Raw genomic sequence first — 14791 nt, 5'->3', positions numbered from 1 at the left:
ACAAAAATGATTCAATCTGAGTAAGAGTGTTTTACTAGTCATTATGGTAGTATTCATCTCACAAGAGTGTAGCTACTTTAGTTTTTTTTAAAAAAGGTTAGAGCCCGAGTTTAGAGCTCATGCATACAATGTAAATGTGAATGTGTATGAAGGAACATACAAACTTTTCACATTTTCTTAAAACATCCATATCCTAAATATCCCACAATTATTAAAAACAAAGTAAATAACAACAATTTGTAATAAATAACATTATTAAAATATACATGAAATGTAAAACATACACACATAAGTTTTGAATTTTATGCTTTTTGGAAACAAGAAAATTAATGTCAAAACATTTTCTCATTTTTTTCAACTTTTTGACTTTCTTCAATTTTTTCACTTTTTAGGAAAGTAAGAAAATTAAAATTAAGGAATTAAGATTAAACACTTATTAGGGCCATTAAACCAAAATTTAGGATAACTTGCAATCAATCTTTGGCTTGACTTTCTAAAACCCATAACCCCAGTGGCGTCACCAACTTGTCACGATGTGTGGGTTCGGGAGCCTAATCACTAGACAAGTTCTTGGACCTTGGGAAAAATGGGTAAAAAGCATTTTCAAGAAAAATAAAAATTGAAGAGTCGGCACCAATCTATTTTATGGTGTGATTGGCGACCCAAAATTTTATCATTTTAATAAAAAATTTAAAGCATGTTTAAAGTTTATTAAAAGAATATTTTTGGTCTGTGAAAAATCAAAATTGGGTTCGAGAATTAGTTATGAATGGGAAAAGATTAGCATCCCCATAGCACTCGTTAAAAAAAGGTACCAATTGACTGCATGTTATTCTTGAATTTTTGTAAAAATGGTCATATTTTAATGTTTATAAATTAATTCCATTCTTACACTTGTTTATTCCAAAAATTGAATCTTTTTAAAATTTTCTTTTGAAAGCAAATTGCTTTGATGTTTTTTGAAAATGAAAAAAATTTATTTTTGGACAAGATGATAAATCCTAAGTATCGAAATACTTCATTTACTCTCATTATATTTAGGCAGAGCTTTAAAATGATCTAACCTTTTAAGTTTTCAAAATGCCCCACGAAAATTGATTATCTTCACAAAAGTGATAATCGTTGAGAGTTTCCCTATAGTTTGGCTAGATCTCAGTGGTTACATTTACTTAGAGTATTATTTTATTTCTTTTAAAATACATCTTTAAAAGATCTTATTTGTAAAAACATGTAAATGGTATGCATGAACACAAGTATATATAATGTATGCATGATAATTAAACATGAATGATAGAATGTAAACGCATGACAATTCAATAACGCATGTAACAATAAAGTGAAATGAGATGCAAATGCATGAAAGGGTTAAGGGTTAGCTTTTGAGGTTTGAGGGATTGGCTTTCTAATTTAGTTAAGGTTTAGGGTTGGTTCAAGTTAGGGTTTATCTTAGGCTAGAGGCCTAGGGTTAGTTTTAGGGTTTAGAGTTAGGTTCGGTTTGGCTTAAGAATTTGGGAATTGGTTCAGTTGAAAGGTTTTGGGATTGGTTTGCTTTAGTTTAAGGTTTGGGGTTGGTTTAGAATTTAGTTTAGAGTTTAGGGTATAGGGTATAGGCTTGATTTAGGGTTTAGTTTTAGGTTTGGAGTTGTTTGGAGTTAAGGTTAGGGTTTAGGGTTTAGTTTAGGGTTTGGGTGTTTAGATTTGAGGTTTAAGGTCAAGGTTAGGTTTTAGGGTTTAGGTTAAGATTTAAGGTTTAGGATTATAGCTTAGGGTTTAGGGTTTCAGCTTAGGGCTTAGGGCTTAAGGTTAGATTTAGGGTTTGGGGTTTGCATAGGGGTTTAGAGGTTATACATAGTGGTTTAGGGTTTTATATAGGCAATACATGTGACAAAATAACTAAGATATCAATGATAAAAATGCAACCTTTAAAGCAAGAAATGGGGATGAATGTGAAAACCAAGACTTGGCATATTTACAAACATATCACAAACTAAACATGCATGCAAAAACTTAACCGAAAGAAATGAAACACTAAAGGTTTGGGGGGGCAAGGAAGGTTTAGCCAAGCCATAATCATGCTGTCATTTATTTAGTTAAAACATGCATCAAACACTTAGAAAACTCATTCATGATGGCATTTTATTACTAAAGTATTTTCATCAAACATGTAGTAAACTACCTAAAGGGAAAGCATTAGAAATATAAATACTTACGAAACATATCATGCAAACTACAAAAGTAATCAACAAGCATGCAAATACCATATAATATAATATCCAAACCATCAAGATACATTATTCAAAGCATGGAAAACATAGGAAATGACCTAAAAGGTTCGACCATGGAAGAATAGAGGCTTGGTCGAACCTCCCTTTAGGTATTTAATGGTGGACTCTTTCTTTTCCTTGATCACTTTTGTTTCAAACCAAACTATTATTTAGTTAGTTGAATTTTTGGATCAAGCTTGGAGTTATGAAGATAAACAATTATGAAGAAAGTTATTTTTTCTTGAAAGAACATAAAATAAAAGAAAACTAATATAAAAAAGTATGGAAAATGAGTATGGAAATGTATGAAAAATAGAATAAAGATTATACCTCCCAAAAGCTTCAAAAAAATTTTTTTTTTCATGCCACTTTCTTTGGCTACCTTCTTCTATCTTTTTCCCAGCCCTAAATAATGAATATAAAAGCCATGCAAATGCATGTTAGCCTTTGATCAATTTTGCACCCAAGGGTTACTAACACTTATATAAATTTATTTACCAAGCAAACATCTTTCACTATTAGATTTAGCCTTTTGAAAGATTAAAGGTTCATGATGAATTCAATACAAAATGTAGCCTTTGGTGTAGTTGTGATAGTGTGAAAATATTATTTTCTCTTTTTTAAAATTTTGACCTTTTTGTGTGATCTTTTTGGAAAACTATGATCTCTTCTTTGTTTTAGTGATTTTAATGTACCAAAAGTCATAAAATAATACTAAATCATAATCAGGAGTTTTTGTGGAAAACTAATCTTAAAAAGGTGAAATTACGAAAAAAAATCTCTAAAGGGTATTTGGTAATTTCGTACTTTCCATAGTGTGATCAAAGTTGTTAATGCACCAAAATCATAAAATAATTTCACAACATGATTTGGAGGGTTTGGCGAAAAATCAACCTCAAGAATGTTAAATTACAAAAATACCTCTAAAAGATATTTTGTAATTTCACACTTTTCGAAGTATGATCAAGGTCTTAATGCTCAAAAAATTGTAGAATAATGTTAAATTGTGATCTAGAGCTTTTTCACGAAAAATTGACCTAAAAAAAGTCAAATTACAAAAATACTTGTAAAATGTGTTTTAGTAATTTTACACATTCTGAGACACAATCAAGGTTTTTAATGCATAAAAAATTATAAAATAATATTTAATCATAATTTGAAAATTTTCATGAAAAATCAACTTCGAAAAAATCAAATTACAAAAATACCTTTAAAAGGCATTTCGATAATTTTATCTTTCTCGAAATGTAATCAAGGTTTTTCAGTGCATTAAAAAATCACAAGTTTCAACCTTAAGCCTTATTAATCCTATTAGTTGTTAATTTTGAAGATTGGCTCGAGTTCGACCTAGTTTGACTAACTTTGACCAAGTTTGAGTTTATTTGACCACGTTGGACCAAGTTTGATATTAGGGCATTTGGGTGAAATTTGACATAAATTATATTTTAAAAACTTATCAAAATTAAAAGAATGTTATATTTGAATTGGATTGGATTTTAAAAGTTTCTCAACTAGTTAGACTTTGCCCAAACAAAATTAAGTGCCTACATATACATGTCATCAGATCTGTATGTATCAATTGCGTTATATGTTTCACAATCTAAATTGATGTTAAAGTGAACAAAAGACCAAAATGTTAGAAGTTTAAGGAGCGACGTTTAGAAGCATACGGATAAAAAAGATATTTGACTAAAATTCTCATAGACATTATTTACTCTTTATTTTATGGTAATCAGAATATTGATGTTATAAAATATTTAATTTTTTGTTAAAATATTCTTAGTTATGTAATGTAATTTATAGAAAATATTTACTTAGATTTGTTTGAATGAGTTGAATAAGAATATCTAAGGAAAAGCTAATTTAAAAATTCTAGGATTTGATTAATATCTACGTTGATAGAATGATGAATGTTTGAACCTTTAGTTCTATTAACCAAAATCAAACCTTAAGCAACCTCAAATATAAAAAAAATTATAATATTTTAATTTTATCAACGCATTTCAAGATTTAAAAGAAATAAAAATTTACAATTTTAATTTTTTTTAATAAAAGATAAAATGAGTAAAATTTTAGAATTTATTTAAATCTTAGTCATATTTTATTAGATATATAAAGACATGCATAAAATGTATATAAATATGAATTTAAAATTTAACCCAATTGATTTATATAATCATTTTAAAAAATAACATTTAGTAAATTTATAGTTTAAATTTGAATACTTACAACCTATATCCTTATCTAACCTACGATTTTTTTAATTTATACATAAATATTTTTATCAACAAAACAATTTTGTTTTGAAAGAAGAGAAATTAAAATTTCTAATACTACTGAAAGAAAAAAAAATGAAAAGCCCAATTTCAAGAGATTCTTGGCCCTAAAAGTAGATTAAATCAAGTCAAGCCCAAATTCAGTATTTTTTTTCCTTTTCTTTTTTCTTTTTTTAAAAATTGTGAAATTTTGAACGGCCGGCGTTGTTTTACCTTTTACGATGTTTACCGTGTAGTTTTTGTGGTCTAAACTCAACTGCTATTCTTTTTCATTTTTTTTTAATTTGAAATTAAAGGAAAGGAAAAAAAAAAGGTTAACAAGGGTCTTCCCATATAAAAGAAAGAAAGAAAAAAGGTAAAAAAGGGGTCTTCCCATGTAGAAGGAGCTACGCTTCTCGTTATTGTATCATATATCCAAAATATTTCAATAACATTGAAGAGCAAAATCATTTCTTTTTAGTTCCTATTACTATCATTATCTTTATCATTTAATCCTTCCCACCCAAAAGAAAAACAAAAAAGAAAAAGAAAGTAATTTTCTTTTCGAAGTTGGTTTGTGAAGAGAGGAGCTGAAGTTTTAAATTCCTCTCTAAGGTTATTCACTTATCTTATTTTCTGCTTTTTTTTTTTTTTGTGTTTGATTTTTAATACTTTTAGGGTTTTACTTTCTTAATGTGTATTTGCAGAAATTAGAGAACCGAAAAAAAAAAAAAGGAAAAAGAGAAGAAATTGAGTTCTTTTTCTACTTTAATTTCCTTGAATAACAAGGACTTTACTTAATCCACGTGGATGCTGAGAAAGTAGAGAAGAAATGTTAATTTGTGCTGAGAATTTGAAATAATACAAAATTTCAATCCCGCTTTTCTTCTTCTTCTTCTTCTTCTTCTGAAAAGAAAATTGAAGTTAATGGAATTCTCTTTGATTTTCAGCAACTCAACTGAGCATCAAATGCAGGTATTCTAAGAAATCTTTTGACTAAAACTGGTACACTAAGAGTGCATGGACATTGAAATAAAGTTCTATAGAAACCAAGTTTTTGATGGGCAAGTTAAAATGTTCCCACCTGGCTTCCTGGACACATTCCTTTTGTGCACTTTTAGTTCAATCCTATGAGATGTTAAAATTCCGTTCTGGAAGCTCTCATACATACTGCTTTGATGATTTTACTTTTATTGAGGAAGAGTCTCATTTGTTTTCATATACTAATATATAGATCTCAGCTTTCTTTTGGTATTTATCTGAAAGTTTGCAAGTGTGTTGGTCATTTTTATTGCATTTCAAAGGTTCATATGTAGCATTCCTTCAAGGCCATTCTTTTTTTACATTCCAGGATTCATATGTAGCATTTGCTTCAAAGCCTTTATCATGGAGGAAAGGATTGGAACTAAGATGACATGTAGTTACACTTCATATGCTTGGGAGAAGAGAGAGGGGCATATCATTAAGGCACTCTGTTTGTTTATGCTAACCAACATCTCCCTTATTATTAAGCAATCAATTACTGGATTCCTTGTTGGCAGCTTGTCTCTTAGTATCCTGCTTGGTTTGATAAACTTTCAGGGTATATTTTGAAGTGCTGATCTTGAAAGGACTAGTGCTTTTAATTTAGCATATTGAATTTTATATCAGGAAGAAAAAATCAATAATGCTTATTCTTACCACCTTTTTTTTCTTCCCCCAATTTGTCAATTCTTTTTTTTTTTTTTCCAGTTTTATTGTAAGCTAAAAATTTAGAAGTGATGGTACAATTGAATGAAAGGAGGAGGGAATCGACTGATTGCTAACAAGTGTCTGTATAAAGAAAATATGCTGATTAGTTTTTAACTGAAATAGGAAAAGAGGCCTCTTCTCTCTCTCTCTCTCTCTGTCTCTCTAATTTTCTTCCAGAAACAAAAGGGGGGGGAGGGGGGGGGGCGAGAGGAATATAATAACCTTGTTTATTGTGAATCTTTTAGGGAGAAATCTCATTCCTTTGGTTATTTTATAATTGCTGTGAACAAAGTGGTTAAGTTAAACATCAAGGATGTTGAAAATACTGAATAGTAATAACTCATGCGTGCGGTGTGTAAAACTTGATTGAGATAATTTTGGGCTGATGTGGTGTAAGTTTGTGATTGTGAAGAAATTGTTTCTTGCCTCTGATTACTGAGGTGTTCATGATGATTGGTGGAAAACTTTGCCCGATTGGTGCAATGATACTTAGGCTCCATTTGGATGGGCTGTGAGATTGGTTGTGGTGAGATTGAAAATAGTAATAAAATTTACTGTAGCTGCGATTTAAAAAAAAAGAAAAAGTTACTATAGCTGCAATTGAAAAAAAATATTTAATGAGAAATTTATGTTGACTTTACCTCACTGGAGTTGACATTTGAATTCAACTGGAGGTGCGGTGAGCTTAATTGACCTATTCTCTATAAATACAAGTGTATGCCAATCATGTCTTTTTGATATTGATGTCTTCTCCTTGGAAAACAATTCTTGCCTCATGATTCTTATTTGTTTTCCTTTACATGTGAAGATGGGAATGAATATTTTTGCTTGATGTGCCAATAGGGCAGGCCCAAATGTTGTATTTGATCTTTATATGGAAATGCTTGTGGGTGCTATTCTATTATTATTTTTGCCAAATAAATAATTTTTGGTTGTGAAACCAAATGAATTGGTAATCATTTAACATTTTTATGCATTCATCATTGCTGTGGAATAAGGGTGAAGGGAAATAGCTTTTTCATTTGAACAGGATGCGAAATCATTTTCTTTTCTACTTTCCATAATTGTTATTTATTTTTTTATCTTTTGCACTCCTATTTACCTTTTGTTTTATTCAAATATTTCTTTTTTCATTGTTTGCATCTTGAACTTATAAATTCAGATGGCTTATTTTTGCAGTGTAGGGGCTCCTCATACTTGTGGATTGAAAGCCAAAAATATTAGAATTTCAGCCTTTAAAGGCAGTCCTCAGAATGATGAATCACTAGACAGAGCAAATGATGCGAGTGTTCCCAAGAATTCCATTAAAGTTTCGTATGTGGCAAAAGATGGTGAAGAGACCATGATAGAATCTTCAAAGGCTCATAATGGTCTGCTTTTCTATGCATTGGAAACAAGTGAGAACGTTGTGGGATGCCCTGCTATTCAGAAATTATTCAAGAAATGGATAATGATATTGCGCTCACAATCCCCAAGTCAAGTGATGGATGAAGCTCTGGGCGAAAGACCACCTCCAAGGGATGCATCAGAAACACAAATTGGCACCCAAAGCAATAGAAAAAGTGATATTCTAAAGAAGGTTTGGAGCCATTTCTGGGACATGGATGCAACAATCAAAATACCGTTATTAATATTGTATGTATAGTTGTTCATGCCCAGCATAATCCCTCTATGTGTCTCCCCTTGGAGTTATTCCTTGCAATCTGCATGATTTATTATATATATATGTTTATATTTGTGATATCAAATAGCTGCATCCTGTGTCTTTCTAAAAAGAGCAAAGAATGAGAGCAATTTAATTCTTTTCTTGATTTAATGACTTTTGGTGTTCCTCTGATTAACTATTGCTAAGTTAGCTGGTTTCATGGTTCTGATTTTGTTCATGTCATCCAATATGAGTGCTCCTCTTTCTAGCCTCTGGATGATTGGCAATGGCTCATTGCTTATTGATATCATCTGTTATGTTGATCAAAATCACAGTTTTGAATCCTTACCATCATTAATATTTTCTTTTCAGTTGATTTGTCAATTATTTGACTTTTCCTATGCCTTAGTCTTACTTTGAATGCCATTTCATAATAACATGAATAGTAATTTATTTGATGATCTATGGATGAAAATGCTTTGTATATCCGTGGACATTGCCGACGATTGCTCTGCTGTATGTGCAGTATTCCATGTTACCTGGCTGTCAGTTTGATACGCGGGGCTGAAGTTTCAAAGGAGTTGACTCCTCTATGGGTGTTTGGTCCCTTGATTGTTGCTATTTACGTCACGATGCTTGGACGCTTGTGCAGGCTCTATGTTTTCTGCTTCAAGCAGACGGTTCAAAAAATTAGGAACTTACCTATTTATTACCTCTTGGCATCTAATTATATTGCACGTGGAAAGCTCAAGGAAGATGCCCGAGCTCGTGTGTGGCAACCTGTGGTGGGCATGAAGAAGTTGGAATACATGGAGCTATGTCAAACAAAAATGAAAGATTTCCAAGAGAGGATGATAGAAAAGTACTTGGACTTTGTGGAATCAATGTGGCCATATTATTGCAGAACCATCAGGTTCCTAAAGAGGGCTAATTTCATTTAGATTTGGAGATTCTGATCCGAGGAAAGTCTTTAGGTGAGGGACTAGAGGAGTGGATTTAGAGTTTGGAAGTTTGGAAGTTTTGGAAAATAGGTAGCAAACCCCATTTTGGACCGGGAAGATTCTTGATATTTGGAGTTAAAAAAGGATTGAAACTGAGTGTCAGATTTATGTAATTCTTGTAACGTAATGAATTTTATTCATGCTCAAAGCTGTTCTTTTACTTTTGTTTCTTTTTTCCTTCTCCGGTATGTACTACAAGATTGTTTACTTGGGGGTTCAGTACTTGTTCCAACTTCGTATCCATTTTCTCCTGAATAATTTATATCAAAATCTTTCAATCCTTATCATGTCAGTTTTGCACCGATACAACATTTTTGCTTGTGAGGAAGGTTAAAGAACATTTTCTGAGATTCATTTCAAACTTTTCTTTCACGGAAAACGGTGAAAAACTGGATATTCTCGAAGAGACTTAGAGACTTACTGAATATCCTACTAGAATAAATGAGTAAAAATGAAAAAGAAAACACCGAAAGCCAAAAAAATCTGGCTAAGTGAGAGGGTGAGAGTTCCATGTAATAGGATCGTCCAAAGTTGAACCCCCGGTTACCGTGACTGTTGTGTTCTTAAAGTCCAAACAAATAAATATAGATAGACATAAAAATCTGAGTTAATTTCAGATTTAGTATAATAATTGAATTTAAAAAATTTTTAATCTGACATATGAATTATATATATTTATTAATTAAAATAATTTTTATATTTAATATAATTAAATTTAAATAATAATATGTATTCGATAAGAAATATTTAAAATATCATGTTAATTAATAAATTTTTAATAAAATTAAAATTTATAAAATTAAAATATCATATTCAATATTTTGCTTTAGCCACTAAGCATGCTTAACATTATCCAGGTATGAATAAAAAAAGAAAATTAGAAAACAAAGCAAACAGCGGAGTAGCTCTCTTTCTCTTCCCTAGCTCTCCTCACTGATGCCTCCTCGACGTTCTAAAAAATAAAAAATAAAAAAATCCCATTACCTAAGTTTCTCCGAATTCCTCTCTTTCTGAATAAATACTGTGGCATGGATCTTGTTAAATTCATTTGAGTATTCCCTACCAACATGCGCTGCTTGAATCCCTCATAGCCTCTCTGCTCTTCCTCTTAACTTATTCCCTCTACAATACATATACATATTTGTTTATGGCTTTTAGGTGTGCTTCAGGTTCTGCTCCTTTTTCTTACATCGCTTCTTCACTTTCTTCTCCTTTTCATTCCCGGGTATGTTATTTCTTCTCTTTGTTTACCCAAGAAAAATGGCTTTGCTTTTTATCTTTTTATTCCTTAATCAAATTATGACATTGTTTGATCATGTCAACGAGAGTAGGTAGAGGGTAAACTATGGTATGACCATTAGCTAATGGTTGTCCTTATTGGTGGGTTACTCTGATTTTTTTAAAGTAGTGTACATATATGGTGTCTGATCATTCTTCTACTGATATTTATCAGCATTAGACATTAGATGATCAAAGCTTTTTGAGCGCCTTGCTTCTAATGGGATTTTTATGTCAGGAGTTGGCAATAAGGATGAAAAATAATTGATTCACTTAATTCTAATGTTCTTTTGGTTGTAAGCTAATGATGCAGTAACATTAACAGGCTTCGAGGGGTTAATATGGTGTTTTTGTACCCCTTCAAGGGATTGTTAAATCTGTTTTTATTATTGACCAGAAGTGCAAGCCCCAGGTACATATGGAACAATGTGAATATAGCCAAGCATTGAGTGAGTTAGAAATTTTAAGAGATATGTGTGATTGATAGTGTGTGTTGCATTTTAGTTGATATTCTGACCTGGAAAGTCTGCAACTAGTCTGGGATTTTCTTGCCCCAGCGTCTTTTCAATGTTACAAAAGGGAAAAATAAATGGAAATTTTTAATTGATGAGTATAATCTCTAAAATTGCCTTGGAATATTTTTAGCCTAGACTTAAGCTTTGTGAATACTAATTTTTTACTATGATTTGCACAATGTTTTCTAGCATTTTCTGTCAGAGACTTCGTATTGAAAGTAGTTCATATATGTTTTTCAAGTAATTTGTTACATTGACATCCTGCAATTCCATCTTTGGCTTATCCAAAATTTGTTCAAAGATTTCTCTTAGTTAAAGGAGCCCCATTGTTGTTTCCTCTTTTAATATCTCATGTTTTGCTATCCAGCCGAGCTTATTTAGAAGACCATATAATGAACAGCGAGCAAGGACTGAGCAGCTTAGAAATGCTAAAGGTAGCTTCTGTAACTTGTTTCATGACATATGAATCTCTAAAATTTTGTTTCAAGATCTGGAATGTAAACATTCCTGATACCCTTGAAGCACTTTGTTTTAAGGTGTAACTGGCCTAAATCTGAACATATTCGGCCCCTAAAATTTAGTTGACTATAGCTACAGTTTCAGATTATTCTCCATACTAAATTTTAGAAGAGCAATGTAATCGGGTCATATTAGTAATGATTTTTAAATTTGACTGGTGTGATGAGATTTTAATTTATGCCACTTCTTACCTGTAGTGCTAAAGTTGAAGGGGTTTCTAAGGAGACAAAATGTACTTTTTGCTACTTTCAAAGACCAATCTCAATACATTGAGATCAAACCTGATGATTCAGAACTGTTAACTGACCATCCTGGTCCTGAAGATATCTCTCCAGTTGGCTTATCATCTATTGGTTTTGAGGGAACTGATGGAAGATCAGGTTTTATTTCATTTTACAATCGCACATACAAAAGAGACGATGCAGTCGTTTCTAATGTGCATAGGAATCAGAGCAGCTTACTATGGTTTGTTGGTCCTGCTGTCCTTGTGGCCTCTTTCATTTTCCCCTCACTTTATTTACGTAGAATGCTTTCAACCATATTTGAGGACTCCTTACTAACAGGTGAGTGAGATTTCATGTATTCAGATTTCATCTTTCATTTTTACCCTTCTTCTTTTGCTCTGGACTTACACTTGATTCTAAGCAACCAAGTGAACCAAATGAAACATGGAGTTAAATGAAACAAGGGTAAGAAAAGTCACCAAGGTTATCCAGGGGATGGGGGGCTGATTTTCTTGTTATTTTGATTCCCTCTCCCCTTGCCCTCTTTCCTTCTAGGTGTATCTTTGTGTTATGAAATGTAATCACAACCTGAGAAAATTAGGACAAATGTAAATGGTGAAGAGCAACCACTCATATTAACCTTTTAAGGACACTGATAGTTTGTTGAGATCAATGGAGTTGTTTGGAACTTGGTGGCTACAGTTGCCCTCTTGTTGTCCAACAGCAATTAGTCTGCCAATTTTAGCACAACATTGATATATTAAGCAGACATCTGACAAATCATGGATGAAGCAAAAAATATTTACAATTAACAAAATCTTAAGAAAATAGCAAATGATGTATTCGGAAGAGAGTACACACTGAATTATTAAACTTGATGCTATGGCATTTTCTAGACTTAATATCTATGATATGCTAAACTTGATTACTGGCTCTCCTTGTATTGCTGTTGTACGGAGATAAATTTGATCCTTATCTAAATAGCCTGGTCTTCTCTCCTACAGATTTTCTCATATTGTTCTTCACAGAAGCACTTTTCTATTGTGGTGTTGCCATATTTCTTCTGCTAATTGATCGTCTAAGGAGGCCTATTGGACTAGATTCTGCAACAGAAACCTTGCCTTCTCACTTGGGTCAACGGATCTCTTCTGTTGCTACCCTTGTACTTAGTCTTATAATTCCCATGGTAACAATGGGTTTAGTCTGGCCCTGGACTGGTCCTGCAGCATCTGCTACTCTGGCTCCTTACCTGGTTGGTATAGTTGTCCAGTTTGCCTTCGAACAGTATGCGAGATATCTGACGTCACCTTCATGGCCTGTCATCCCAATAATCTTTCAAGTAAGGGCAGTTCTGACTTTATTTTATGACCCCTCTTTCTTGGAGCATCATTGTTAATAGGAGAGGAGCAATAAGTTTTTATAGTTGTATTAGATTGTGTTTCACATTTTCCTTTTTTATCTTCACATTTGCTTTAGTTAATCTTGTGTTATAGAACATATAGTTCATCTCAACATGTTTGTCCTTATCTTTTATATGTTTTGGATGTTATTCTTCTTAACTGACTTCTCTTACAAATTGAAATAAATATATTCTTTATGCTTTAACAGGTTTACAGATTGCATCAATTGAATAGAGCTGCACAATTAGTAACAGCCCTGTCATTCACAGTGAAAGGTGCTGAAATGACTACACACAACTTGGCAATAAACAGCTCTTTGGGAACACTTTTAAATGTCCTACAGTGCCTTGGGGTTATCTGCATTTGGTCACTCTCAAGTTTCCTCATGAGGTTCTACCCTTCCACCACCAGGATTACATAGCGGGGAATGAACTTCATGCTAAGGTTGGTAAAATTATAGTTACACATTAATGTCTAGAAGACTGCATTCGATCTTACTTCATGTAATTAAATATATTGGACCTGGCATATGTTGTTCGGTTATGCTCTGCTGTGAAATTTGGGACAGCAAGAATTTTGAAATCATCCTACTTGAAGTCTATTAAAATGGTTGCTACAGTATCTTGGAACACAGGTTCTCCATGCTGAAGAGAGCACAAGCAGTCAACAATTCTATGCTGCTATGTTCACAGTTGCATTTGCCAGGACCCAATCTGACCTTACAGTCAAAACAGTGGACAGCATTTGATTTTTAACTCATTTATGAACATTAAATCTCAGCTCTGTATACTTATATTTCACTCTCATAGATGGTGATATATGGCAATTGAACTTTGAATGTCATATAGCGTTATCAAAAAAGGGGTACACTGCTAATTTTGTTTTAATTGGGAGTTTTGTTTACAAAAAACATCTATGAAATTTGTTCTGTAGAAATCTCAGTAGGATGTACTGTTTTTTCACTGGAAAATTTGTCAGATGTTGCTCGTGAAGGTTTTTTTTTTTTTTTTTTTTTTTTTCCTTCAATTTGTGCAGGTAATCTATTGTTCCAGTTTTAGGAATCAGGATCTCAACAATCTGTTGTTGCTTGCAGGTCTAGTTATTTTGTTTAGGTAGGAATTACCTCATCAGGAAAGAGTAGGGTTTAAGGTTCAGGGTAGGGTGGAGATGATGCGAACTTTAATCGTTACTTTCAACATGATCATTTAATACTTTACCTTCTTTCTTGGCTTTATTGCGTCAATAATTTTTGCTGCCTTTTGGCTGTATATATCCCTTTCAAGGGATACAAGCAGATTTTAATAGCATGCCGGGGGCTGGAAGGGACTTGGGGCATGGAGGCATCCTTGCCCCTTTAGTGTTTTGTTAATGCATTCACAGGTCATTCACTACGTAGGTTTCAACAATGATCTTTGCGCAAATCTTGTTAGACTTCTTCTAAATGATAAGACTCAATGGACTTTTCGCTACATCGTTGGCAGCGAATCGTTTATGTCGCCACAATCTAAATATTTCATCAGATTATTCAATTAGTAAGAGCGACAAGCGGTGTATAAAGGGTAGGGATGTAGTCAACGCGAGCTTATGACTCGTGTTTATAAGGAATTTCTTTTTGAAAACAATAATTGCAATGATCTATTCTCATGATAATGAAATTTCAAAGATTACCCAAGTCTGTCAGTCAGGTTATAGACTCGTTAAATACATCAATGTAGAGTGCGTGTGACCTAAAACATCTAAAATCATCATAAACTTGTTATTACCTCAAAATTCTTGAGCCTAAGTGACCATAGTCCTTCTAAGAAGTAAGATTTTTAATGCATCAAAAATCATAAAATAATGTTTAATCATGATCTTGTAAAGTTTCATGAAAATTTCACTTCTAAGTCAAATTATGAAAATATCTTTGAAGTATATTTCGGTAATTTTGCTCTTCTAGAATTCAATCAAGATTTTTAG

General features: G+C 32.4%; 2 protein-coding genes across 3 annotated transcripts; both read left to right on the top strand.

Annotated features, from left to right (window-relative positions):
• Positions 1 to 586: 586 nt before the first annotated feature.
• Positions 587 to 9056, top strand: LOC111282659 (uncharacterized). The gene is made up of 4 exons (XM_089745749.1): positions 587 to 590; positions 5470 to 5494; positions 7430 to 7885; positions 8422 to 9056. Exons 1-4 carry the CDS (start codon positions 587 to 589, stop codon positions 8834 to 8836), a joined length of 900 nt encoding a protein of 299 aa, XP_089601875.1. The 3' UTR covers positions 8837 to 9056.
• Positions 9057 to 9745: 689 nt separating this feature from the next.
• Positions 9746 to 13811, top strand: LOC111282646 (uncharacterized). 2 transcript variants are annotated; one of them, XM_022870840.2, is made up of 6 exons: positions 9746 to 10121; positions 11057 to 11123; positions 11406 to 11771; positions 12437 to 12771; positions 13041 to 13276; positions 13452 to 13811. In XM_022870840.2, the coding sequence occupies exons 1-5, from the start codon at positions 10044 to 10046 to the stop codon at positions 13251 to 13253; spliced, it is 1059 nt and encodes a 352-aa protein (XP_022726575.1). In that variant the 5' UTR covers positions 9746 to 10043; the 3' UTR covers positions 13254 to 13276; positions 13452 to 13811. The 2 variants fall into 2 exon arrangements, with proteins under 2 accessions (XP_022726575.1, XP_022726569.1); XM_022870834.2 differs by having other exon boundaries at positions 13041 to 13811.
• The last annotated feature ends 980 nt before the right edge of the window (positions 13812 to 14791 follow it).

The sequence above is a fragment of the Durio zibethinus genome, chromosome 17, assembly GCF_047325235.1.
Source record: "Durio zibethinus cultivar Kanyao isolate XHJ-2024 chromosome 17, ASM4732523v1, whole genome shotgun sequence".
Lineage (NCBI taxonomy): Eukaryota > Viridiplantae > Streptophyta > Magnoliopsida > Malvales > Malvaceae > Durio > Durio zibethinus.
The sequence above is the reverse complement of the archived record's forward strand: the minus strand, read 5'-3'. Positions and strand labels throughout refer to the sequence as shown.

Coding starts and splice junctions, on each gene's coding strand:
- LOC111282659 (XM_089745749.1), top strand. Junction 5,495..7,429: donor CAACTGAGCATCAAATGCAG/GTATTCTAAGAA, acceptor TTATTTTTGCAG/TGTAGGGGCTCCTCATACTT. Junction 7,886..8,421: donor AAAATACCGTTATTAATATT/GTATGTATAGTT, acceptor CTGTATGTGCAG/TATTCCATGTTACCTGGCTG.
- LOC111282646 (XM_022870840.2), top strand. CDS start 10,044: ATGGCTTTTAGGTGTGCTTCAGGTTCTGCTCCTTTTTCTTACATCGCT. Junction 11,772..12,436: donor TGAGGACTCCTTACTAACAG/GTGAGTGAGATT, acceptor TCTCTCCTACAG/ATTTTCTCATATTGTTCTTC. Junction 12,772..13,040: donor TCATCCCAATAATCTTTCAA/GTAAGGGCAGTT, acceptor ATGCTTTAACAG/GTTTACAGATTGCATCAATT.